This window comes from Ipomoea nil, unplaced genomic scaffold (genome assembly GCF_001879475.1).
Source record: "Ipomoea nil cultivar Tokyo-kokei standard unplaced genomic scaffold, Asagao_1.1 scaffold3199, whole genome shotgun sequence".
Lineage (NCBI taxonomy): Eukaryota > Viridiplantae > Streptophyta > Magnoliopsida > Solanales > Convolvulaceae > Ipomoea > Ipomoea nil.
This window is the reverse complement of record NW_017619627.1, coordinates 1,387,176-1,414,108: the sequence shown is the minus strand read 5'-3', so window position 1 is coordinate 1,414,108 and position 26,933 is coordinate 1,387,176. Positions and strand designations below refer to the sequence as shown.

Here is a 26,933-nt window from a genome sequence, read left to right as displayed (position 1 = left end):
TATGTACCATTATGTGTTCGTTAATGAATTGCTAATGGAGTTATTTATTTATCACCTCAGATCAGTCGATATTGATGTTTTAAATATCAATGAAACACATAGAGAGCTTGGTGATATCAGCTCATGCCGAAAGATGGAGTTTTGAAATAAAAGACTTGGGAAACCCAAGTATTGTCTCGACGTGAAGATCGAGCTTTTCTTTGAAGATGTTTTATACACCAGTCAGCCTACTTGAAAAATGTCTTGAAGATGTTTTATATGGATAAGTATTATTTACTTATCACACTAACGGTTGTCCAATAATCTCTTGAAATAGATAAAGGACAATTTAGACTCGAAGGTTATAATGAGGATATTTAGGGACTGGAAGTCCATTACTTCATTGCTATTGGAGCACTATTATTGAACTAGAAGTTCCATAATCGCATCAGGCCTGATATTGAATTTGCGATGAAATTGCTAGCAAGATTTAGTGCTTCTCCCTACAATGAAAATTGGAATGGTATTTAACATATCCTCCAACACCTTCGAGGTACAAAGATTTTGACGTTTATGTGAGAAACCAATATGTGGTTTTGATGGGCAACTTGGGCATTAGCTCTTTTATTTTATCCCTATGATGTCAAGTTCAAAACTGGTTATGTTATATTTTTACCCCCAATGTCCCATATGAGGACAAATAAGATTGTGTTGCACAAGCAAGTAATAGTTTTGTTAAGGGGAACCTTACAAAACATGTTGCACCTAAATCCTTCTATACACATGAACTCTAGAAGAGTTGTAAAATTCTTATTGAGAATGTTTTCCCCACTGAACAATCTTGCAGATATGTTCACTAAGTCTCTGCCTACATCCATTTTTGAGTAATATGTTCATAAAATTGGGATGCGTGGGCTTAGAAGATTGTTATCTTCAGGGGGAGCAACAACGCCTAGCTGTGCTAGAATGGACAATCTAGATGACTTTTGATATCCTGAATATTATGCTACGAAAGCATATGGTTGTACTCTTTTTCCCTTAGCTAAGTTTTTCCCACAGGGTTTTCTTAAGCTAAGGTTTTTAATGAGGCAACCGATGTTGGTGCACTTGAGTGGATAGTCCTGAAGACTCTTGAAATCTTGAAGATTATGCCCAGAAGGCTTATGTTTGTACTCTTTTCCTTGGCTAAGTTTTTTCCCACTGGATTTTCTTAGGCTAAGGTTTTTAATGAGGCAACCGGTGCAACACATGGATCAACATACTTCGTGTACTCTTTTCCTCGTCTAGGTTTTTCCCACTGGGTTTTTCTAGCGAGGTTTTTAACGAGGCATGAGTATAGTTTGATAATGGCCAAGGGGGAGTGTTATAAATATTATTATTATTATGGTCATTATCACAAGACCTTTCATTTGCCTTATATTTATTCCATTATTTATGTTATAGAAAATGAAGGGTTATATGGATGTATATATATATACATGTTCAAGGCATAATGAAAGAGAGAACTTGTGTTCTTGAGTTCTACATTCTTGTGTTATATTTTTCTCTCTACTCTTCCATTCCATATTGCAATATTCTTCATACATACAATCGATGCGTTACCGTACAATTATTACGCGAGAACTAACAAGTTGATAGGCCAAATTACAACATATATAATATATACCTATTTTATTTTTCAAATATTGTGTTTTTTTTTTTTAATAATATAAAGGATGTTGTGACATTAATTGTAAATCATATAACTTTATTATAGTTAAGATTGGAAAAGAAAAAAAAAAATCAATACAAATTTTCAGTGACCGGCTGTCAAATTGGGAAGGGGTAATATGTCTAAAGAGGAAGCAGCGCAATATTTTGTGTTTCAGAAAGGAGGAAGGAGAAGCAGAAGCAGAAGCTTGTAAAGTTGTAAGAGGAAGAGTTCCTTTGAGGTATTTGAGAAGAAAGATGGATCCAGACGCGGCTTTACAGTTGGTGAAGGAGGGCGCTACACTGCTCCTACTCGACGTTCCTCAGTCCACACTCATAGGCATTGACACTCAGGTAAGTTTCAAGATAACTAAACTACCGCTTTTGCTTTTAATTATGTCCCGTCTTCTGCTAAATGTTGCTTCGTGATTTGTATTCCGAGTTGTTGTTGTGATTTTGCTGGTGTTTGTAGATGTTTTCTTCGGGGCCTAACTTCAAGGGTATCAAAATGATTCCTCCTGGAGTTCATTTCGTTTATTATAGCTCATCTAACAGGTTTGCACTATGAATTTTTTTACTCTTCGTGTTGCACACTCTCTTTTAATGCCTTAAGATCATTGCTGTCATGTTCTTAGTATATTCAGCCCTAATAAGAATCGCTACTATTGATTCCATTTTGTATTCGTACATAGCTAGGGTAGAAGAGAGGAAAAGAAAGTAAAACGTAGTTGGATTACACAAGCATAGCATTTCCCTAATTTGCAACAGGAAGTTTGTCTTTTTATCTGTTGTGACTGAGTTATTTGATTGGATGGACCAGTTTGGTATGCAGAAAAGAATTTGGTTTAAAAGTAGATGTAAATATTGGGCAGGAATGTAGGATTATATGGGAATTCAATGGAAATTTAAGCGAGTAAACTTCACTACCCTTAGCCTTACCATAATCTGATAGTAGTGGCACAACATAACATGCTACTTTTCTTTACGTGACAAGGCTGACTTATATTATATTATTATTATTATTTTTTTTTGGGGGGGGGGGGGTACATTGGGGTACAAGGGGAGGTGGGATTTGAATCAGTAAAGGGATGTAGCTTGCCCAAACCCCAGTATAATATTACTTTTTATTACCTCTGTAATTTGATTTCAAGGACAGTTGTAAAGATTTTGATTCCCTGTTTAACTGATTCTATTTGCTCCTGTTTTTCCCTGTCTGGAGAATCTTTGGATATTGGAAACAATTTATGCATTCTTTTTTTACTTCATGCAGGGAAGGCAATGCATTCTCACCAATCATTGGTTTCTTCATTGTTGCAGGCCATTCAGAGGTATAGAAACATTTTGCATTCTTATATATTTATGTTGTTTTTTGTACTTTTGTTCAGTAAAACTTTGAGCATTGCACTACTCATTCTTCTGTTTGGTTGACATTCTCATTTTTATAAATCTTCTTTTCCTTTTCTTTTATCTTATACTCCGTATTAAATTAAAAAGAAAAATCTTATATTAAATTATACGAACTTTACCTGTCTTATTGTCGGCTAACAGGTAATTGTTAGGAAATGGGATCAGAACGAGGAGAAATTTGTCAAATTGTCTGAAGAAGATGTAAGTCCTAAAGGGTCTTTTTCATGGTTCACTTTCTCCCCCGCCTCCCTGATGTTTCCTATGGATAATGCTGTTCTGATAGGATTATTGTGTTGCAATTTGCTGAACGGAGAGCCCTTGTGCTATACTTAGATGCAAAAATATTGAATTTTAATTTCTTAGACATATATATAGATAGAGAATAAGTTGTGTTTGCCCATGTATAAATCTTTTTGAAGCACTGAGCAATGAGAAGAAATCTGTAGTTCTCATTAATGATCATTTCTGAAATGCTGGGTGGTAGACTCCAAGAAAATTTACCTTAAACACAAACAAAAGAAGAGCATCCCACTTTCCCCACTCCCTCGCTCCTCTTCTTCCCCTCAAACACCAGTCTCGCTGTTTTGTTTAGTCTGCATCCCCCTGATTGGTTTTTAAAAGTTACTTTTTTGTTCAAGTCAGAGACTCAGAAAGCTGATTATAGTTGACAGCTCCTTCTACGTTACATTACTTTTCTTTTCTTTAATCTTAATGCAATAGATATTCAGGGGTTAGATCTTCAATTTTGAAGCTGCACAGCTATTGTTTTTTGTTTTCTGAAGGAAGAGAGATATGGTCAAGCTGTGAGGAGATTGGAGTTTGACAGACAACTAGGCCCTTATATGCTGAATCAATATGGAGATTGGAGACACCTGTCTAACTATATTACAAAGGCTATCATTGAACGCTTAGGTGAACCCTTGTCTAGTTGTCTTACATTTCATTTCTGCTCATTTCTTTGCTGCCTAATTTTGCTGGTTTCTGCTATTAGCAGAGCCTATAGGAGGAGAAATTTCTGTCTCATCTGAACCTGATAGCATCAGCAACATTCCTAAGACAACCATGGAAAAAGCTTTGGCTGAGCAGCTGAAGAATAGTAAATTTTCAAGGCCAGTTGAGAAGCCTGAAAGAAAAGGTTGTTACTTCACGCCAATTCCTCGTCTTATAAAACATAAGGGATTGTCCGGGCACGACCTTACAAACATGAACCTTGACAAGGTATTTTTCTTGTTTATTTTGTAATTACTTAAGATTACACTATGAACTTTTCATTCTGTGAGGGTATTTTTCATAGATACTGTATGTGCAGACACAGGTATTGGAGACCATTATAGCAAAGGAATATGGCGGAAATGAAAATTCCCTTCTGGGAGAATTGCAATTTTCCTTTATTGCATTTCTGGTATGGATAAAGCTGTACATTCTCCTGCTTCCCTGTTTTTATATGATTTCCTATCTGACTCTTGAACATTGAGCTTTCTTGCAGATGGGACAGTCACTTGAAGCATATTTACAGTGGAAGCTTATTGCCAGCCTTTTTCTTGGATGTACAGAGGCTGTAAGTAATGAAATGATTGCTAAATTTTTCCTATCGATCTAGTCACGCAGTGGCTTGAATATTGAATCCAACAGAAGCATTTGACATGATTGTAATATCTTTTGTATGCAAAATTGTAAACTTTGGAATGACTGCTGAGTGTAAGTCTAAAGATATAGATGATATTAGGTGGATACATTAATTTTAGATTTGTGAAATTGATATGAATCCTATATTCCTTGCAGCCTCTTCACACAAGGAGTCAGCTATTCACCAAGGTAACAGTTGAAGTTCATCTACATCTATAGGCATGCTTGTACTGCATGTTTTATGGGAATGAAAACTCCTATTGCTGCTTGAATGCAGCACTGGGTTAAAAAAAAAAATAGGAAGACAGTTGAGTACCAAGCTTACTTAACCTACTTTCAAATAGATAGGAATTGATAGTTCTTGAATGACTCTATAAAAATGCGAACTCAAATGTAAATTTCTGCATGGCTGTAATATGCTTCTCTTTTTTCTTTTTTTTTTTGGTCATGATTTGATTCTTTCCTCTGCATGGCCCCTTAGGTCTTAGGTGCATTTCTTAGGCTTTTACTTCTCTGCTAAATTCTACAAGTATTCTCTTTGCTTTAAACCATATGTATCTGTGAGTTGGTTTCTTCATATTTCACTGTTCGAAATTTTTTTGAGCTGTAAATACTTTTCCTTATAAAAACTAGAATCTATTTTTTATGAACAGTTTGTCCAAGTAATATATTATCAGTTGAAATTTGGATTTCAAAAGGACGATAAAAATGCCGATGTTGCAGAGAAAGGAGCCATGGCATTGTTGGATGAGTCTTGGTTATCTGATGACAGTTTCCTGCACATCCTTTGCAAGGTAATCTACCTGGATTTAGTAGTTGTCAATTATGCATAAGGTATTATGAAATAATAGATTGAAGCAGCATCTTCAAATCTCCTTTCCTTCCTGATAATTCATGATTTGTTTTGCAAATCAACTAACTATGTAGTAATGTTCCAGTTATTAGAAAGTAGGAAACACCCTAATTGCTTTACGCAAGCAGATTAATTGGTTAAACCATGTTGATAATTGCCAATGTCTGAATACTGACTGCTCTAAACATAGGCTTTGAGCTCATCTTTGACATTTGATAACTGTGTTGGTTTCAGGACTTCTTCTCACTGCTACTTGAGGCCCCTGTGATTGATGGTGACCTCCTATCATGGGTATGACTCTTGACCTTATTGTTTTCCCTTTTTCATCTCTGTTGGGCAGTCACACTAAATCAGTTCAGAGGATTTTTTTTCCCTCATTACTTTGTACATTGTTTAAATTCCAATAGATTGACCTTTTGAGAAGGTAGCATTTTCTTGTTCTTGAATTACACTTGTAACTTCCAGTGAGGTCAATTTCAAATGTTATTAGTTGATTCGTACGAGTATCAGATTGAGTGCTTGATGAAAGACCAACCCCTCCCCCTTGTTACAACAGACTAGAAAACTCAAAGATCTGCTCGAGGACTCTCTTGGTTGGGACTTTGAATCGAACAATGCAGCTGACGAATTAAATTTTGAAGATGATGAGGTATGTATGAATCTATGGTGGTTGAATAGACATACATCATCTTTGTTTCTGTAGACTCAATCTATATTCAACTGTTGCAGTATGCTCCAGTGGTAGAGATGATAGATGAACCAGGCCATAGCGGCATGGACACATCTTCAATCTAAACCCTAGCCAGAGGCAGACAATTATACCGAGGGCAAACTCATTTTGCGGACCAACTAACGTCAGTGTGCTTTGTATATTACTGCAAATAGTTGAAGGTATTACCATGATCAAATGGTGGAGTTTAATTTACAGGTCAGATATTGATAGAATTTTCTCACTGTAATATAATGTTGCCTAATCTACAGGAAAGCAACCTTTATGTGGCCTTGTTTTGGTTTTGCTTACTTTGTTTTTGTGGTCCACTTCAATCCATACTTGTTACATGTCACTGAATTGAAGCTTTGATAGTTTGATTCTTATTTTTAGATTCTCAAATTCCTTGAGTTGGGAGACCCGTACAGAATATGGTTTATATATTTGACTATTTGAGGGAGTGGTTCATGTCATGATGTCAAAATGTACGATTATAAACTATGGTTTGTAAACTCAGCATAGTATGATAGTAAGTAGACTATTAATGCAACCGTAAAATCGGAAGTACCACTTTTGTAAAGGATGTGCCATGTGACTAAGTAACTTCATGTGTATAGAATCGTGTATTAGACATTTCTTACTCTGATTCCATCATAATTCAAAGGGGTACTGTAAGTGTGTACTATCTACAGAAGATAGAAATCATATGCCCTAAAAGATTAGTGTTTAATATTAGAGGCATAATTAAAAGTTTCTTTCTTTGAGTAGCTTACTTCTCACACAGGTCCATGTTTACAACACTTCCCCCATATCGTGTTTACCTTCTGGTTGTTTCTTGAGAATACACTTTCATTTGCTTTTTCAAAAGCTCCTTTTCTCACTTCCGCCTCCAACCCCCCACCCCCACAACTTTTTTTCATATATCTGATAAATAATATATATATATATATATAAAATCTTTCAAAACTTTAATTGAAAACAAAAAAAAAAAAAAATGATTTTGTGGTATGATAATTTAGTACTCCGTATTTAACTTGATAATTATATCTGAAATTTGTTATAAATATATATTATGTGGACATTATGAACATTCAATACATAACGGATGTAACGGTTATGGCATTATTATCATCATTACCTTATGTTACATTTGTGTATATATATATATATATATATATATATATATAGATTTACATTCATATAGGAACCCATCCTTAGATAGAAACCTAGGAACTCATCTTAACCATTTATTTTGATTGATCAATGGTCTATATTTATAATAAATTTTAATAGGTTATTTTACGCAATTAAGAAAATTAAGGGCATTAGTGTCAGTTGTGTTCATTATGCATACATGTAATTCCGCATTTTTCTCCGTATAAACACACCACAATGGCGCAATCCTTCTCGAAGTGTAATACTGAAGCACTCCCAATTTGTTGATTTCCCCTCTCTAGTTCGTAGTTTTAGTGTTTGATGCGATGGACGACGAGAGGAATCCCAATCAGCGACATTTGTTGGTTGCTGAACAAGTTTCAAAAATGCAGATCGACATTTGTTTAGCTTTTGGTGAAATTCAGCCGCAAAATCAAATTTTACACCAATAGTTTTGATATTTACAATGCAATTGAGTCCAACCCTTTGTACTGAGCAGTAGCCATAATCCATACACTTCTTCTTTTTTCTTCCAGATGAAGCAAGTCAAAGTTGCGTTATAGCAAGCACTTTTGCGCACTCTTTTGCCAGGTTCATCAGTTTTTTTCAACATCATGGCACAAACTCCTTAACCCAAGTGCACACACAGTTCTATCTAAGTGCACACCAAAATGTTTAACGTCTTTTCATACAAAAACTAAGTCTGCAAATTATGGCATACACAGTGTAACCCAAGTGCACATAGTCACCCCAAGTGCACGCAATATGGCATACACGATACACTCATTCTCTACATTATGGCATAGACATTTTTAAGCAAGTGCACACAGAAGTGTAACATCATTCTGGTTTCCGTGGATTCAATCTATTAGAATTTTTGCACATAATGGCCCATATCAACCTAAGTGCACGTCAGTTCATGGTCACAATAATTCTACATATTATGGCACACTCAATTTTACCCATGTGCACAACACCATCCTTAACATCATCCTGGTTTACGCGGATTCAATCTATCAGTGTTTTTGCACATTATGGCACTTACAGTTAAAACTAAGAGTTGCAGTCTATTAGTAGTATTTTTGCACATTATTGAACTCACGGTTCAACCTAAGAGCTACATTGTATTAGTAGTATCAATCTGTCTTCCGCGATTACGTTATATTAGTAGTTTTGCACATTTAGGCACACACAATGCATTATGGCACACACAATGCAGTATGTCACACACTCATCCTCTACGTTATGGCATTGACATTTTTACGCAAGTGCACACAGAAGTGTATAAAAACATATATCATGGTTTTCGTGGATTTAATCTATTACAATTTTTGCATATAATGACACACACAGGTCAACCTAAGTGCACGCCAGTTAATGGTCACAATAATACTACAATTATGGCACACATGGTGTAACCCTCGTGCACACCAACTTCTTGTTCGCCTTTCTGTGCAGAAACTAATTATGCACAGTATGGCACACACGTGAAGCCAAACAACACTATAGTAAATAGATGGATACTATTTGAATGCCACTCAAATATTAACGTTAATATTATTTAAATATTATATAATTTAAGTTCCACTGCAAATCATACAAATGCTCGCAGATTCATAATCAATAAGACTTCTTTCTTATCTTGTCAGCCTAAAATCTTGGAAAGAATCCAATTATAATATTTGATTTTAATCTTGATAGTTGGACTAAATTACACTAATATCCTTTCTTATTAATTGTGTATAAAATGCACATAAAAATATTTAATTATGTAGACCATTGATTAAGCAAGTTTGAATGGATTAGATTAGTTCTTAGGTTACTACCTAACAAAGGGTTCTTACTTGAAGCCTCCCCTATATATATATATATATACATATATATATATATATATATATATATATATATATATATATATATATATATATATATATATATATATATATATATATATATATATATATATATATATATATATATTGTATCCAACTAAGAGAAACTACTAATAGCAGACGATTTTTCCTCTCTAGCGCCTAGTCTAGGGTTTCTCATTATTCTAGGGTTTTCCTAGGGTTCCGTCAATCTTCTACGGCAATTCTTGCGGGTTTTCTGGTTAATACACACGACAGGCGACGATTTTTATCTTCCGGCCTGTTAACAGAGAAGGATGGAGGCGACAGCAGTAGGCGGTGAGGTCGCTGGCTTGGTGGAGCAGTGGAACGAACTCGTTCTGGAGGAGGAAGAAGCTACGCTGGTTCCGGCCGATGAGGAGGAGGGTGAGGCAGAACAAGCCATAGAGGAGGACGAGACTTGGGTTTTGATCGGGCGTTTTCTGACGGAAAAGGCGATCAAAGTTGAATTCATGCGACAGGTGCTTGCTTCCGTTTGGCAACCGGTGCGTGGAGTTCAAATAACTGAGGTTCAGCCGAGATTGTTCATGTTCGTTTTCTATCATTATACAGATATACAGTATGTGTTGGAGGGTGGTCCTTGGGAATTCCAGAATCACACACTAGTATGTAAACAACTTCAGCCGGGCGTAGTGCCGACCGAGGTGTCTCTTGACACAGTGGAGTTGTGGGTCCAATGCTATGACATACCGTTTGGATATACAACGGACAAAATCCTAGAGCAGATCGGGAATTTTTTGGGGGTTTTCGTTAGACTGGATGATCGATACCTGGACAAAATCCTACAAAATCCTGGCTAACGTATTACCGAATAAGAGTTGCAATCCCGGTAGACAAACCGATTAAACGAAGAATGAGAATGATGAAACAGGATAGGACGTATTGTTGGATCAATTTCAGGTATGAAAGGCTGCACACTTTTTGTTTTTATTGTGGAATGATGGGGCATTCTTATAGGTTTTGTCTAAAAGCCCGGAATGCTACGGTGCCGGTGGAACAATTTCCGTACAATGATGAGTTGAGGGCGGGGGGTGTGCGTGGTCCGAGGGAGGTTGGGGATTCATGGTTGGTTCCATTGGGGGGTAAGCCGAAAGGGGATGTGGGTGTGGCGGTGGAAGGAGGAAGGAGGGGCGGGGTGGGTGTTGGCGAGTTAGAGAAGGAGAGGGGAGTGCACGAGACAGTGTACGCAGTGGCTAAGAGGAGGAGAGGGATGGATGGGGGTGAGAGCAGACATGAAGTGAATGAGGGAGTGGTGGTGGGGGAAGACGTTGCAATGACGGATGTTCAAAAAAACTTGATGATGGCGGGTGCTGCAGTGCAGACCCGCCCGACCCAATGAGTACTTTGAGTTGGAACTGCCGTGGCTTGGGTAATCCACGGACAGTTCGGGAGATTGAGGACATAGTGTCCCGTAAGAAACCCGATTTTGTATTTCTGATGGAGACCAAGGTTAACCGGGATCATGCTGAGCGACTCCGGATTAAGCTTGGGTTCGATGGTTTATTTAATGTTGATAATTCCGGATTGAGTGGAGGTTTGGCATTGTTGTGGAGGACAAATAATACAGCAAGATTATTATGTTATTCTGATAATTATGTAGACGTGGAGGTGAATATGCCCGGGTTTGAAAAATGGAGAATGATATGTTTCTACGGCTTTTCAAAGCGTCCGCAGAGAAGGGAGTCGTGGGACCTTATTCGTACGCTAGCGAACAAATCTGATCTACCGTGGGTTATGATAGGAGATTTTAATGATCTCTTATTTCAATATGAGAAATGGGGAGGTAATCCGCATCCTGATGCTTTATTACGGGGTTTTGGTGAGACTATTGAGGAGTGTGGATTGGCGCAGTTACCCATGACAGGATATCCTTTTACTTGGCAGAAGGGGAAGGGTACACCGAACTGGATAGAGGAGCGGTTGGATAAGGTTTTAGCCACACAGGGATGGAGGGATCTGGTGCCTGATGCTAGTGTGCATAATATATTGACCCGGAAGTCAGACCATTCTGCTCTTTTCCTTGGGATTCTCAATCTTCGGGAAAGGAGAGGTGGCCTAGGAAGGGGTTTTAGATTTGAGATGGCATGGTTGCATGATGAAGGATGTAGGGGTGTGGTAGAAAAAGCATGGGAGGAAGGAAGGGGTAGGGGGTTGCAGGAATGCGTCACGTTTTGTGGGGAACGGTTAACACGCTGGGGTGGAGACCGTTTTCACAAATTTGGGGAGAGAATACTGAACTTAAAAAAGGACCAGATGCGGCTTAGAGGGCGTATGGATCCGAGATCTCTAGCTGAATTTCAAAAGATAGAGGACAATCTGACTAGTATTGAGTTGCAGGAGGATACGTATTGGAGGCAGAGGGCCAAGCAGCATTGGCTCAAGAACGCAGATGCGAACACCAGATTTTATCACAGGTATGCTTCTCACCGAAAGAAAAAGAATTCTATTATGAAACTTATGAACACTAATGGGGATTGGATTGAGGGAGATGCCATGAGGAATAGTATCTTGCATTATTATCGTGATATATTTGACTCGAGTTCTCCCATTATTAACGACAATTTCTTTGAGAGCATACAACCGCGAGTGACTGCCGCGCATAATGAAAGCTTGTTGCGCCCTTTTGAGGAAAGTGAGGTTAAGTCTGCATTGTTTTCAATGTTTCCTGATAAGGCGCCAGGGCCTGACGGGATGAACCCTGGATTTTATCAGCATTTCTGGGATGTGGTGGGTACTGATGTTTCTGCTTATATTGTCAACTGTCTCAATACTAACTCGTTTTCTAGTAAATTGAATGAGACAAATATTATACTGATCCCGAAGAAGAAGACCCCAGAGATGATTTCTGATTATAGGCCAATTGCATTGAGTAATGTGGTGTACAGAATTATGGCCAAAATAATTACAGCTAGAATGAAGCCTTTGATGGAGAATATCATATCTGAGTCACAAAGTGCATTCATAGCTGAGAGATTGATTACAGATAATATATTGATAGCTGCGGAGGTAGGTCATTACTTGAACAGGAAGCAATGTGGACTCATGGGTTGGGGGGCTTTAAAGCTGGATATGGCCAAAGCCTATGACCGTATGGAATGGTCCTTTTTACAGAGAATGTTAATGGCCTTAGGGTTTGATGGCAAATGGGTGGAATTACTGATGACGTGTGTAACCACGGTATCTTATAATGTGCTGATAAATGGGTCACGAAGTGAGCAGATAATCCCGACTCGTGGTCTAAGACAAGGTGATCCCCTGTCACCATATTTGTTCATTATTTGTGCTGAAGGGCTTTCACTATTATTGCAGCAGACACAGGCAAAAGGAGAAATACATGGTTGTAGGGTTGCAAGAGGAGCACCTCCCATTACCCACCTATTTTTTGCCGATGATAGTTTACTGTTTTTTAAGGCAAATGTGCAGGAGGCTGAAGTAATTAAACGATGTTTATCAGAATATGAGAAGATGTCTGGTCAGGCAGTAAATTACCATAAGTCGAATATTTGTTACAGTAAAAATACACGGGGAGAGATAAGGGACGAGGTTGCCAATATATTAGGGGTGGTGCAGGCTCAGAATTTTGGGAAGTATTTAGGACTTCCATCGTTTGTGGGCAGGAATAGGAGGGCGGCATTTTCTTATATTGAGGATAAGATAAGACAGAGGATCAGCTCATGGAATAAAAAATTGTTGTCACAAGCAGGGAAGGAAGTTTTATTGAAAAGCGTAGCCCAATCTATGCCTACCTTTTCAATGAGCGTTTTTTTACTGCCTATGACTTTATGCACTGCTATTGAGCGAACCATGAATCGATATTGGTGGAGATCCAAGAATGACCAGGGTATACATTGGAAGACATGGGATAAACTATGTATTCCAAAGAAGTATGGAGGTTTGGGGTTTAAAGACTTGCATGCCTTTAATCTTGCTATGTTGGGGAAGCAAGGGTGGCGTTTTCTGACACAGCTGCAATCGCTAGTTTCGAGAGTGTATAAGGCCAGGTATTATCCCAATAATTCTTTCTATGATGCATGCTTGGGTAATAACCCAAGTTTTTGTTGGCGAAGTATTTTAGCAGCTCAGGAGTTAATTTGTGGGGGTGTCCGGATGAGAATTGGAAATGGTAGAACAACTTTAATTTGGGACTATCCATGGTTACATGATGAAAACCACCCCAGAATAGAAACGGAAAAGCCACCCCAATTGGCACAGGCAAAGGTGATGGGTCTAATAGATCAACAAACAGGAACCTGGGATCCGGATATTCTCGCGGATATTTTCATATCGGAGGATGTAGAACGAGTTAAAAAAATACATGTGTCACCTGATTATGATGATTTGTGGTACTGGTATGGGGATCCAAATGGTGAATATTCAGTCAAGGATGGGTATAGGAAACTAGTCGGTGATTACTCCCAACCGCTAGGGGCCTTTGATAAATGGAAGGTTTTATGGAAACTCAAGATCCCCCAAAGTGGAAGACATTTATATGGAGAGCCCTGAATAATATTTTACCCACCACAAACAATCTAGTTATGAGGAGAGTGGATATTGATCCAACATGTGCTATGTGTGGAACTACACATGAGGATATTGTGCATTCTTTGATCACATGTGGCTATACAACAAACATTTGGGCACAATCTCACCTTCCAATTCCCAATAGTGTCACAAATGTTTTCAGTGATTGATTTAATGATTTGATGAATATTTTAGATGATAATGAGATTATTTATGCAGTGGCAATTCTATACTACATTTGGCGTGCGAGGAATGGGGCTGTGTGGGACGCATGTTTACCCAGGCCTCAGAAAATATTTGCAATGGCGTCTTCAGCTGTACATTCTTGGAAGGTTGCGCACCCCACACATGCACAGCCACAAACCAATACGGCCGTAGCGGAGCAGGGTGGAATGCCAACCATAATGCCGCCAATGACGGTGAATGTCGCTGCTGTGCCGGCAGTGCACGGACTGCCACAAAGCAGCGCTGTGATGCAGCCAGTAGAACAACCAATCGCCTCAGACGTGGAGCCTCTCATGTGCTACTTCGACGCGGCATACGACCCACAAACGAACAAGGCGGCGGCGGGTGCTATTATTCTAGGTACGCAAGGAGGATATATTTCCGCAATGACCACCCCTTTGTCAGATTGTTTTACGCCTCTAATGGCAGAGGCTCTAGCGTGCAAAGAAGTTTTGTCATGGTTGAGGGATCGCGGTATAAACTCTATCCAGCTCTTCACGGATTGTTTAGTACTACAACAATATCTATCATCTACGACTCGATCATCACGGTCTTACTTTGGCTACGCCATTGATAGCTGCAGGACTAGTATGTTGACTTTTGAGAATTGTTTAATTCGTTATGTTCCTAGATTAGAGAATTATTTAGCGCATACTTTAGCATCTTTTGCCTTTACTCAGACAACTGTTATGTATTCGGACTCTAGTCCACCAGCTGCTATTTCTGCATATTTCGAATAAATGCCGTACAGGCTCCTTTCAAAAAAATATATATATTGTATCATTGTATTCAGTTGTTGATGATAAATGAGCATTGTCACTTTATTTCTACATATCTTCTTTCTCTCTTTCTGCTTTTCAATATCATCTATTCTACAATTTTTATCGGTTAGGAGCTAAAGGCCATTGGGCATAATCTCCCACAACACGTTATAAGTACGCTCAATTACGGTGAACGGTACAAATTCTTTTTTTTTTTCCTCTCCGATCTTCTCCGGCGATTATGTGCGGTTGCGCTGTGATTCGACGATCGGTGATGGAAACAACGTCGCTGCTCTGCGGCGGCGACAGTGGTCACGCGACAACAACAGAAGGCGGCTCGCGATTGGCAGGCGCTGCTAGGCGATGGCGACGGCGGTTCTGTGCAATCGGCGTCCCGGCAGAGGGCCGTGGCGTGTAGTTCCGGCTGAGGGCTGCGGCGTCTCTGGCTCTGCGATATCTTCTTTTATTGCCGTGTCTATGGTCTGATTTGCAGAGAAGGGTTTTTCACCCTTGTTTTATATTTTCTAAAAAGCTTGATTCAGGCTAGTTTTTTTAAGGCCCAGAAAAATGAATACATTTTTTGAAAGGACCCTTATGCCTTATCGAAATCTTTGAAAGATAGTTTTACTAGCAAATATTATTGGTTCTTTCTAGTTTCTAAGACACAATTTGACTGGCTTAACTTGCGATTTCAAGATTTTAAATATGACGGATTCTAAAGTAGCTAATCTAGCTATACACAAAATTGTGTCCCAACTTAAGTTGTGCATGAAGGATGTTTATGCCACAGACTTGATTGAAAAGACATTGCCCTCTTTTTATGCAAATAACCATGTACTCTAATCGCAGTACATGATAAAGAATTATAAAAAAACATCTTGAGCCAATCCCTTCCCCCCCCCCCTTCTGCTAGTTATAAAGTTGCAAAATCATAATGCATGTCCAGCTGACCCTGCATTAGTACCCGAAGCACACAATGTTGCTCAGTCATGCAACGCCAAGAGGGGTCGAGGAAGAGGTTGCGATAAGAATCAAGGCAAAGGTGGCGACAATAACTCTCGAAATCAGACTAAAAAGTAAAATGATCCAACTCGTCGAGGACAACTACATTCATACAATCATAACTCTGGCCCAATAGCAAAGTATGTTTCACGTGTGGGTATAAATGACACTGATCATATGCGTGACACACCACGAAGCATTTTTGTTGAAACATTGAAGCCAATCAAATTGTCTTGCCTGAAGCAAATGCTCTTGTTGGTCATATTATTATGATGACGTATTTTTTCTTATGTTCCATTTTTGGATGATCTTTATATCCAAACCTCAAACAACTTCCTACCATTATTGATAAGGTTTTCTTTGTGGGCTCCAGTAGAGCTTCACGTTTACTCCATTAATTTCAAAGACACTTAGTCAATTAATTTTCATGACAAAACCAGAAATGTTCATAAATTAAAATACCTTATCATACCCTACTTTGATCAAATATCCTACTCGTTCTTCATGATCTAAAAAGACGGATATGATCTTGTACCTTATGGATAATGCCTAATTTCCGGATTATCCTATTAACTTCGTCCGTTTTTCAACGATTACTATATGACATTGAGCATTAAGGCGTAGTATCAAGTACCTTATGCTCATACCCAAATGGTTTAACTAATTAATAAAGTTATGACTTATTGCTAGACCATTATTTTTCAAAAATCCAACTTGCTGGATATTTGTTGGGAAAATGCAGTATTCATGCTGCTACTTTAATTCTAAAAATTTCGACACACTGCATATCCTTATTCCCCTTTACATCTAATATGTGGTTTTTCAAAACAAACATTTCCCAAATCTGCGTTTCTATTCTTATGAATGCAATCCAATGTATTACATACCACCATATCATACATCTAAACCTCCATCTATTATCTTAAATATTTCTCCTCAGAGAGACACAATGGATGCACAGACTACATGAAGATCAGTTCACGACATTAGGAGGAGATATGATCAAAATTGAAATAGAATGCCGAGAAATTTCATGGAATGAAATGATCTTCAAAACCTAAATCACGTACCAATTAGACTGAACTGGAAGTTAAGAAAGAAATCAAACATATCTGCCAAATAAATCTGTTTCATAAAGAGTGACTAGGTCCTATACACATTCTCCAAATTAGACCATATATATCTATCTATCGATACTCCTTGACGCCAGAAGTGCGGGAGATTTATTGGTATAGAAAAATAAAGAATCCACAAACAACTAGATCTAGTAAAGAATCTTTGTCACTCTTGTAGAGCTCTTGAAAATCTTAAATCTTTAAGGCGATCGTTCAGACAACGTGAAAAACCCAGTAAATTTATAGGTGCACCAAATAATCATAATACTGGGTTGTGGAACAACCAGATATAAATATCCTTGGGAAATGACTATAATCTGGTTAACTTCGAAAAGTACTTTTATATATATGGCAGAAATTCTCGAAAAATGTTATAAGTTGTTGACAACACAATTGCTTTCAAAATTGGTCATATTATATGACAATCTGGATCCAGAGTTAGGTGCCAGAAGCGCCTAGATTGATTAACGTATAAAGAGAGCAATTAAAGGCATATATAGCTTAACTCGCTAATATATTTCTTTTATACACCATTGAAGTATTAACCTTGTAGGTTACAAATGGTGTTTGTATGAAGGAAAAACAAGAATGATAAGGTGGTGAGATATAAAGCGAGTATGTAGCCTAAGGGTTCACGTAGAGACCCAGAATCTAGTATACTCTCCCATGATGAATATCATTAAAAGTTCCGCTACATAATTGGCAGAATAATAAATTTAGATATGCAGCTTATTAAAGTTATGACCTGGAAATTATGGGTCATTAGACACTAACGTTTATCTGGAAAATCCTTGATGGATTTATAATTCTCAAAATGAAAGAAAGTAACTATCACAACATGTTTGTTGTTGGAGTACAAATGTTTTACTTAACTTAAAATAGTAAAGCAATTGATTGAGTAATTTCCTCTTAAAATAGAAAATTATAGAAATGAATATGTACCATTAGGTACTTATTAAGGGGCTTATTGTAAAATAAAGGAGATGGAAAATCAAGTATTATCTCGACCTGTAGATCGAGCATTTCCTTAAAAGGAATTTCATACACTAAATAGTCTATGTCCAAATAATCTCTCGAAGTAGATAAATGACCATTTTAAACTAAAAAGGATAATTCATGACCAGAAGTCCGCTGCTTCAAAATGACATTTTTTGAATACCTTTTCTTTGAGACTGAAAATTCCCAAATTCGCATCTTATTTTTGTAATTTGTAAAGAGTGATTGGGTGATTCTCCTAAAAAGAAAAGGAAATAATTTTAAATAATATATCCATTAATATCCTTAGAGTATAAAATACGTCTTTCGAGAAGTCATTTGAATATTGGCATTATGTTAAATGCCATGACTTGGATTGATATATTATAAATCAATTTAAGCTTTAAGCATCTTAAGCCTAAAGGATAATACTTGTTCTTATAGATGTACTTTGTATATTTTCATCTCGTCATTACTTTACTATGCTCTCGCTTTGTCACAGCAACTTTTAAGTTATGAGATGAGATAAAGAATAGCAAATCAAGGTAAAAATATTCATATTGATGCTTTTTGACATGAAGTCATCATACTTGGGACAAATAAAAACGTATATAGTTTTCATGATATAAAATATCCTGATCCACATGAACTCTAGAAGAGTGATAAAATGTTTGTCCAGAAGATTTGCTCCAGTGACAAGTTAGCAACTGTATACCTACAAAATATCCATAAGACTGATATGCGTAGGTTAAGAAAATTATTGTTTTTAGGGGAGCAACAAAATATAAAATATAAGGTAATTTTATTGGTCCAGATGATCATGAGAAATATGATAAATTCTAATGACAATCTTGAAGACTGTAACACCCCCGATTTTCACAACTTTTAAAAACCAATTAAAACTTAATTTAAAGGGATTAACAGTCTAAACATCAACATAAGAAAAACGGAAGCTAAAAGATAAATACGGGAGATGTCATGCGACACCTATACATCTATAGGTGTACATGCTAGGTCTAAACAAACGTATAAGTCATTCCCATAAAAATCCATGGCTCACAAGCCAAAACTCTAACTAAAAAAGTCATAGGGAGCTACACTATCTAACAAGCCGCTAGCGCGCTCTCCAAAAGCTACTCAAGACCTGTAAAGCAACATAAAGAAAGGGGATGACACCCGGTCAGCGAACATTGCTGGTAACCCATCAATACGTGTTAAATAGCATATATAGATAGTATAAATCAAAACCATTTTCGAAACGGAATACAATATATATCATTTCAAAGGTCATAGAGAGAAGTCAACTACAAAGACTCATTCACACTCTCAAAGGAAAGAGGAAAATCAACATCCCAAGACAAGATTACCAACTGTAACAAATACAACTCGATGAGTATTCTACAGATCACAAAGTAGAATACATCTCGACATGCTCATTAGCAAGGAAACACATACATACATTGGCAACTACATGCCACAATGACAACTACATGTCACAAGAATCACAATTCCAAGTTCCAACCTTATGCCCTGTTCCAGCCTTATGGCTACCCCTGGCCTTATTACAGTTCTAACCATTACATCCGAGTAACCCCTGTACTTCTGAGTCCAACCTTATACCTCCGGGAACCGTCGTTCCCCCGCTAACAACTGCCAACATTTCCGCCAACATATCAGTACACGAGGGTACAATTCATATCACACAACCGCCAACATATAAGCCTACGCTCAGGTCACACCACCAATTTCATTCATGGCCACACGAGGACCGCATCAGTACCTTGAAGATTAAGGCCCCATAAACCTTAATCGTGCAGTCAAGGTACAACGATTACACACGTTTTCACATCACAGGAATCAATCAATGGATCACAACAAAGATATGAAACCATGCTCAAAAAGGAAGGATTACAATCCGACACCAATGGTGGTCAACACAAGTTGCCAACCTCAATAGGAAAGAACAAACCACACACACTAGCATTTCAACATCAAACTAGCATGCTTATCAAACGGGTAACCAAAAGTAGTTCCATTGAACATACAAGACTCATCATGGTCCAACGAATCACAAAGTTGGACACTTAGCACGATTCAAGACACCAAATCCTACATGAATTCCTAACATACCGCTCTAGACATACGAAACATCAAGAAGACACTCAAATAGCCCAATAAAACAACATCGGGAGGTCAAAACATCAACACCGAGTCAAAAGAATCACGGGGAACAAATTCCCGCCGACAACCAACAGTGTACCCCGCGGGTGGGGCCACGGGTGGACCTCCACCCGTGGTTCCGCCCGCGGGTACAACCACCCACGAGGCATGTACCCCGCGGGTGGTGCGGCGGGTAGGCCACTGCCCGCCGTTCCGCCTGCGGGTACACCCTTGTACACCAAGATATCCCTTCGGGGATTTTCAACAAGTCCAAATTCAAGTCCAAAACACCCCAAATCTCACATAATACAACAATATGATTTGAACCCAAGAAATGGCCAAGCAATGGCATACAAGAACCCTAATAACAAGCTCTAAACATGCATTACCACAAGACAATGCATCAAATCTCACATTTCAACACAAGAATCACAAGTAGAAGCCAATAAATCATCATATAAGTAAGAAAATAGGTTTTGTAAAGCATGGGTTACCTTTGTAGCCTAGAACTTCCCTTTTCCAACCTTAGAAAGCTTCTCCTAAAGCTCTTCTTCAACACCAACTTCACAAACCACCCAAAAGACAACAAAGATTCTACTTTTAAAAAAAGACAACTAAAAGGATGCTAAAAACACCAAGAGATCAAGGATCTTACCCTCTCTTATGCTCAAGATTAGGAAAATATGAATCTTGGAAGACAACTTGTAGGATTTAGGATGCCCAAATTTTGGCTTGGAGAAGAAGCAACCAAATTCTTAGAGAGAAGGTAGAGGTTTTGTGTTTAGAGTGTTGGTGGATGAAATGAAGAGATGATGCTAGGTTAGCTTGAAGCACAAACTTTATGTAGAAAGACACCTTTACCCTTACTAAAGTTGGAAGAATAAGGAAACAAGGGAACAACTCATAAGGCATAAAGTACAACCCTTTGACTTGGATTGACTAGTCAAAATCTAGTCCTCCGACTATTGAATTTTTAGGATTTTAGGAATAAATTAACAATAAAACTAGGATTAATCCTCTAATTAATCCTTAACTAGAGTTTGTATTTACGGGGTGTCACAATTGTAATATATCCCCTCTCTACACTCTTGAAACAATGACTTTACTTTAAGCTATGTAGAACTTGAAGATCGTTATCTTCAGGGGGAGGCGAAGAGTACATTCACTCGAATCAATCCCATCGATTGGGTCTTAAAAGACTAACAATTGTACCTTTTGCAACATATATATACCATGTACTCTTTTCCTCACTAGGTTTTTCCCATTGAGTTTTTTCTAGTGTGGTTTTTATCGAGGCATAAGTATGATACGGAGTATATATTAATGGGGGGGGGGGAGGAGGGAAACATAGAAAGGTAGTAGTGTTTATTTTAGGAAAGTGGATAACAGGGACGGATGAAAAAGGAAAGTAAGACAGATAAAATGGGACGGAGGAGTATATATTAATGGTGGGGGGGGGGGGGGGGGGGGAGAGAGAGTTGTACATAAATACTTAAATAGACAAACCCAAAATTATGAACATTATGCCGTAAATACTTAAATAGACAAATCCCAAAATCCTGAAGATTATGCCTTGAAGGCTTATGGTTGTACTCTTTTCCCTTAACTAAGTTTTTCCCACGAGATTTTCTTAAGTTAAGGTTTTTAACAAGGCAATCTGTACAATATATGAGTTTACAAATATCATGTACTCTTTTCTTCAACTAGGTTTTTCCCACGTGGTTTTCCTAGTGAAATTTTTAACGAGGCATGAATGTATTAAAAAATTCTACCCATATACCTTGTACTCTTTTCTCGACTAGTTTTTTTCCCACAGGATTTTTCTAGCGAGTTTTTAACAAGGCATGGTTATGACAAGATAATGTCCAAGGGGGAGTGTTATAAATATATATTATGTGGACATTATATATGAACATTCAATACATAACGGATGTAACGGTCATGGCATTATTATCATCATTACCTTATGTTACATTTGTATTTATATATATGTTGTATCATTGTATTCAGTTGTCGATGATAAATGAGAATTTTCACTTTATCTCTCCATATCTTCTTTCTCTCTTCCTCCTTTTCAATATCATCTATCTGCAATGTTCATCGGTTAGGAGCTAAAGGCCATTGGGCATAATCTCCCACAACAAAATTTATATTGTTGATTGGCATTGATACTTTTTGCACCCATTGTTGTTAGGTACTATTGTAAATCATTACCAATAATATTTGATATAATCATATATGTATGCATGATGATATCATGTGTAAAGGCACAAGGGCTAATTAGTTTTTTAATTTTTTTTTAATTACGAACATATCATAAAATATTTGTAGACGGCACCAAATGTTTCTAATTATACATATACCTTAAAATATTTAGTAGAACAAGTTTAGTAGCATACATATGATATAATGAATTATTAGGTGAAAAAATTAAGAATTAAGTTACATAATTCCTTCTATTTAGGTAATAATATGGTTCTAAGACCACAATCTTAAAAAGGCATGCATGGTTTAATGTCTATCATTGATGGATATATTATACCCACGACCCGACCCGGGGTAGCAACATGGACCTGGAACACCTTGGTGGAGCCCAAGAGCAACACGGACCCGGGGGACCACGGAGGTGCCCAAGAGCAACACTGACCCGGGGGACCACAGAGGTGCCCAAGAGCAACACGGACCCAGGGGACCACGGAGGTGCCCAAGAGCAACGCGGACCCGGAGCACCATGGAGGTGCCCCGACCCGAGCCGACCTACGTGGAGTTCGGGTCGGGGAGCTTGGCACCACCCGGGCTCGGGACCCGACTCGACCCGGTCCGCCCGGGCCCGGTCAAAGTGAGATCTAACCACCCCCGATTTAGGGGGAGGCGATTGGGGGGTTAGCTTGTATAAAAACCCCCCTCCTTGTCCTAACAAAGGGCAGTTCATTCTATGTTATACGATTATTACACACTTTGTCTACCGAATCTTTGTAATAGCCAAATACTACGGCAATTAATATAATATACGGTCCCCAACGATCCTTACGAGATCGTTCTATATTATTCGCTTATTATTCTTATTATATTACGTTCTTATCCGGATTTATTGATTCGGGCACACTCCCAGATTAATTAAATCCATCATTGGTGCTCTTGTTGAATTCCCTGTCTTAGCTACAAACTAAAGTATGGGTCGTTGAATGACGTAGAAGTGTAGAACCATGCTTGCCCTATACTTTAGAACAAGATTTGATGTACATACACTTTTTCAAGATTAAAACTAATCAAGATTTAAACCAATAACGATACAAGTTGTAGACTTAGCTTGTAGGTAGCTAGGCATGAATATTGAATAATTCCTTCTTGGGAATGGTGGGCAGAAAAGCCAAACGCAACATGGTAGCGTAACATTTAATTTGAAATGTTGAAAAAGGTGATATATACAATTGATTTGGCGTATAGTACTATAGTATATCCAAAATTCAAGTAAAAACATTTGAAAAAAATATGCATCGCTCATTGGTTTTTGTTGTGGGAGGGGATTGTGGTTGGCTTTTAAAGAAGTGAATCCATCAATGCAATTTCTATAATAAAAAATAAACAGAATAAAGAGATCTCTCTTACCTCCCCCTAGAAAGATACTATTATTGGATTTGCAATATTTTTTAAGTTCTTATCGTTTGGTGGCAATCATGGGTCGTCTTTGTTGGCTAGCTTCATTGTTCAAAATTTTTAACTACCTTTCTAGATATAGATAGTGTTACCTATAATGATTTTTTCAAATACCAAACTAAAGTAGTTGAAAAGAATTTTAAAGAAAATCCTATTTAAAAAACATAACGATTAGGTTCCCACTCTGGCAAGAACGGACTAATAAGGCTAACTACCCCAACTAACTTTCATACTTAAATATCATTACTTTATAAGTAGATTTCGTTGTGAAAGACGTATTACTAGAAAATTCATGGATAGAGCCAAAGAATGTGAACTACTATACATGTTTCCAATAATGTTCATTAGTTGATTAAATGAAGTGAAATGTTCTGATGTATAGAAAAGACCTAACAGTATACTTTTTAATGTATACACTTTAATTTAAAATTCTATTATTTCATAAAGATGTATGATGCGGTAAAAGATGCCAATTAACATAAAAGCAGCATATAGATGACAAGACAAAAGTTTCATATTTACACCCATCCCAAAAAAAAAAAAAAAAAAAAAAAAAAAAAAAAAAAAAAAAACTTATATAGCAATGTACCATGTTATATCTTTCAAACAATATGAGATGTAAAAATTAAAAATACCAAAAATTAATTTGACATTGTCACGTTACTAGAGTCTAACACCGCACACTATCAATAATGGTAATGGTTCCATCTATTTACAAAATTGTCATTTCTCTTTAATCCTAACAAAGTCCTATAGTATAATCAGTTTGGTTGGCGTGTATGGACGTGCAATCTCATCCTTTAAGAGATGTTGGGAGTTCGAACCCCCTCTCGTATGGAAAAATCAATCCCAGGCCGACCTGTGCGAATGATGATTAGTCTGTCGTATGGTACGGGCTTAAAGGTGGTGTCTTTTACCGTTAGGACCTACTCAAGACACCTCATGGCTTGACTAAAAAACAAAGTCGTATAGTATATGTAATTAAATTTTATTATATAATGATAGCTTTTGCGATAATGCAGCAATTACAACGAAAAATTATATTGCGCCTGCCAATTAATTTGACATCATATATAGATCTTAAAACCTCAATTAAGTGTATAGAAGAAGATATAAGAAAAGAAGAATTCCGGGCTCTTTGTGCTAACAAAAGAAAGTTAAGGGGGCAGAAGTATAATTAACTAAAAATGAAGGGTCGTCGTCGTCGTCGTCACATAATGGAACAAGCATTAGGGTTATCTTCACTGAACATGAAAGACAGCTTTTCTTCAGTAGCATTAGGGGGAGCAATCGCCTGCGGGACGTTCTTCACGTAGCCCGCTGGGGCCCTCTTGTCGTACGCCTGCGTGGCGTAAGGGTAGTACACTACGTTGTATGGGATGTACGGCCAGAACTCTGCTCTTTTCCCTGTCTCTTTTACCCTCCTCAACACCTTGTTTGGCTCCACGAATCCACGCACCGTCACCTTGCTTTGTTTCCGGTTCACTTCTATGCTTTTCACGCCTGCATAAACGTTACATGCATTCCATTACTTTCTCCACCCAAACACTGCCATAATATTGCACAAACAAATTGAAACTCTATGTTTCTATACATTTACTTTGATTTATGAAAAAGTATGCCACCGGCTATCCAAATGTGCACACACTAAAAAAGTCAATAGTTGACTATATAGTGAATTAAAAATGTGAAAAAAAAAAAAAAAAAAAAAAAAAAAATGGATTCATTCTTCCATTATTAACCCTAAGGGTCCACACACCCCGACCCGACAGAGCCCACAGAGGCTACAACGGGTGAGACTCGATCCCTGGTTATTCTTCCAAAATTTCATCTCTGTAACCCGTTGAACTGGCCATGTAGGTAGAAAAGTGGATTCATGATTAATTAGAAAGTGGATCCTCTGGGCCTAAAAGTGGTTATAAAGAAAATTTTTAGATGCCATTTGAATGGGAAAACACTAACATGGATAAAGGTAGAGAATCAGTAACACAGAACTTCCATGATGTGAGACAGACGAACTCGACTTAGAGGGTATTATCTAGAAACTAACAAACTAGAAATAATAATAAAGCAGAGAAGTTGAAATACGGAGTATATAGCTAGGATGACGATGATACTACAAATTAACCTTTGATGTGTTTAATGGCGTTTCTGACTTTTCTTTCGCATCCATCGCAATCCATTTTGACTTTTATCTCCACCGTCTGCAAGTTAACCAATCACCAGATCAGATCAGAGCACAACAACAACGTAAGATATGAGAATTAATTAACTCAACAACGTAACGTAACCATGCATATATACATATATACCTGCATTGATTTGGTTTTGCTTCCTGTAGTGGTAAATGCGCAGAGTTTTGAAAGATACTCAAGGCCACCCATTTTCTTGAATTGAATTCAATTCCCTGTATGTCCTTTAATTCTATTCGGGAAAAGCTAAGTTAAAGAAGAAGAAGAAAAAGAAGAGAAGCTTAAATTAAAGCTAGGCAGAGAGTTGTGTATAGTAATATGCATGACACAGAATACTGCTATTGCATCCCAAGTATTTATAGTTATTAGGTGCTGCGGGTAGTGGACTTCAATTCTTCCTTCGGATATGATTGAACAGTCTGCGTCGTACGTAGTCTATCTGTATAAAACAAAAAAGGTTGTCAGAAAATGAAAGCACTACCTTTTTTTTTTTCTTTTTCTTTTGTCCACGAAAAAAACCTCTTAGTTGTGTGCAACATAGTTGCTCATAGCTAACCAGGTTTCAGAAGCTTAAATAGGCTTCTCCTACTAAAAGTTAAATTTAAAAATTTGTATAATTAAGTCAACAATTTGATAACTTGAGTTAGATGGTCAAAGAAATAGTATTTTATTAGGGTCCGTTTGGAACCATGGAAGTCATTTTTTCGTGTTTGGGTACTAAAGGAAAATAAAGTCAAAGACAAATATTTATTTTGCTCCACAAAAAAAAATGTTAATTTAGCATAAAATGTCTTCCTAATTTTTTATTGGGAAGATATTTTCTGGATTATTTATTTTCCATTTCTCTTCACTCTCTTCATTTTAAAGTCTATTTTTGGATTATTACTATTACCACCAGCACAACTACCAAACTACCACAATCACCCCCAACACCACCACTCCACAACACAACCAGAAATCATCACCACCAAGACCCACACACAACAACCACCAGCAC

General features: G+C 37.6%; 2 protein-coding genes across 2 annotated transcripts; one reads left to right on the top strand and one right to left on the bottom strand.

Annotated features, from left to right (window-relative positions):
* Positions 1–1,771: 1,771 nt before the first annotated feature.
* On the top strand, positions 1,772–6,723 carry LOC109168548 (protein AAR2 homolog). Its single transcript, XM_019317601.1, has 13 exons — positions 1,772–2,022; positions 2,141–2,223; positions 2,939–2,996; positions 3,217–3,276; positions 3,858–3,987; positions 4,070–4,293; positions 4,385–4,477; positions 4,562–4,633; positions 4,858–4,890; positions 5,355–5,495; positions 5,789–5,845; positions 6,111–6,203; positions 6,284–6,723. The coding sequence occupies exons 1-13, from the start codon at positions 1,927–1,929 to the stop codon at positions 6,347–6,349; spliced, it is 1,206 nt and encodes a 401-aa protein (XP_019173146.1). The 5' UTR covers positions 1,772–1,926; the 3' UTR covers positions 6,350–6,723.
* An 18,043-nt stretch (positions 6,724–24,766) lies between these two features.
* LOC109168549 (heavy metal-associated isoprenylated plant protein 21-like) lies at positions 24,767–26,277 on the bottom strand. The gene is made up of 3 exons (XM_019317602.1): positions 26,057–26,277; positions 25,873–25,948; positions 24,767–25,247 (listed from the first exon to the last, which is right to left on the bottom strand). Exons 1-3 carry the CDS (start codon positions 26,126–26,128, stop codon positions 24,955–24,957), a joined length of 441 nt encoding a protein of 146 aa, XP_019173147.1. The 5' UTR covers positions 26,129–26,277; the 3' UTR covers positions 24,767–24,954.
* Between the last annotated feature and the right edge of the window lie 656 nt (positions 26,278–26,933).

Bases quoted from the DNA above. Each gene is read 5' to 3' on its own strand.
- LOC109168548 (XM_019317601.1), top strand. From the start codon at position 1,927: ATGGATCCAGACGCGGCTTTACAGTTGGTGAAGGAGGGCGCTACACTG. The intron at 4,891-5,354 runs GTAACAGTTGAA...TTTTATGAACAG, and splicing joins GGAGTCAGCTATTCACCAAG to TTTGTCCAAGTAATATATTA. The intron at 6,204-6,283 runs GTATGTATGAAT...CAACTGTTGCAG, and splicing joins TAAATTTTGAAGATGATGAG to TATGCTCCAGTGGTAGAGAT.
- LOC109168549 (XM_019317602.1), bottom strand. From the start codon at position 26,128: ATGGGTGGCCTTGAGTATCTTTCAAAACTCTGCGCATTTACCACTACA. The intron at 25,949-26,056 runs GTATATATGTAT...GTTAACTTGCAG, and splicing joins GCAAAACCAAATCAATGCAG to ACGGTGGAGATAAAAGTCAA. The intron at 25,248-25,872 runs GTTAATTTGTAG...ACGTTTATGCAG, and splicing joins CGCCATTAAACACATCAAAG to GCGTGAAAAGCATAGAAGTG.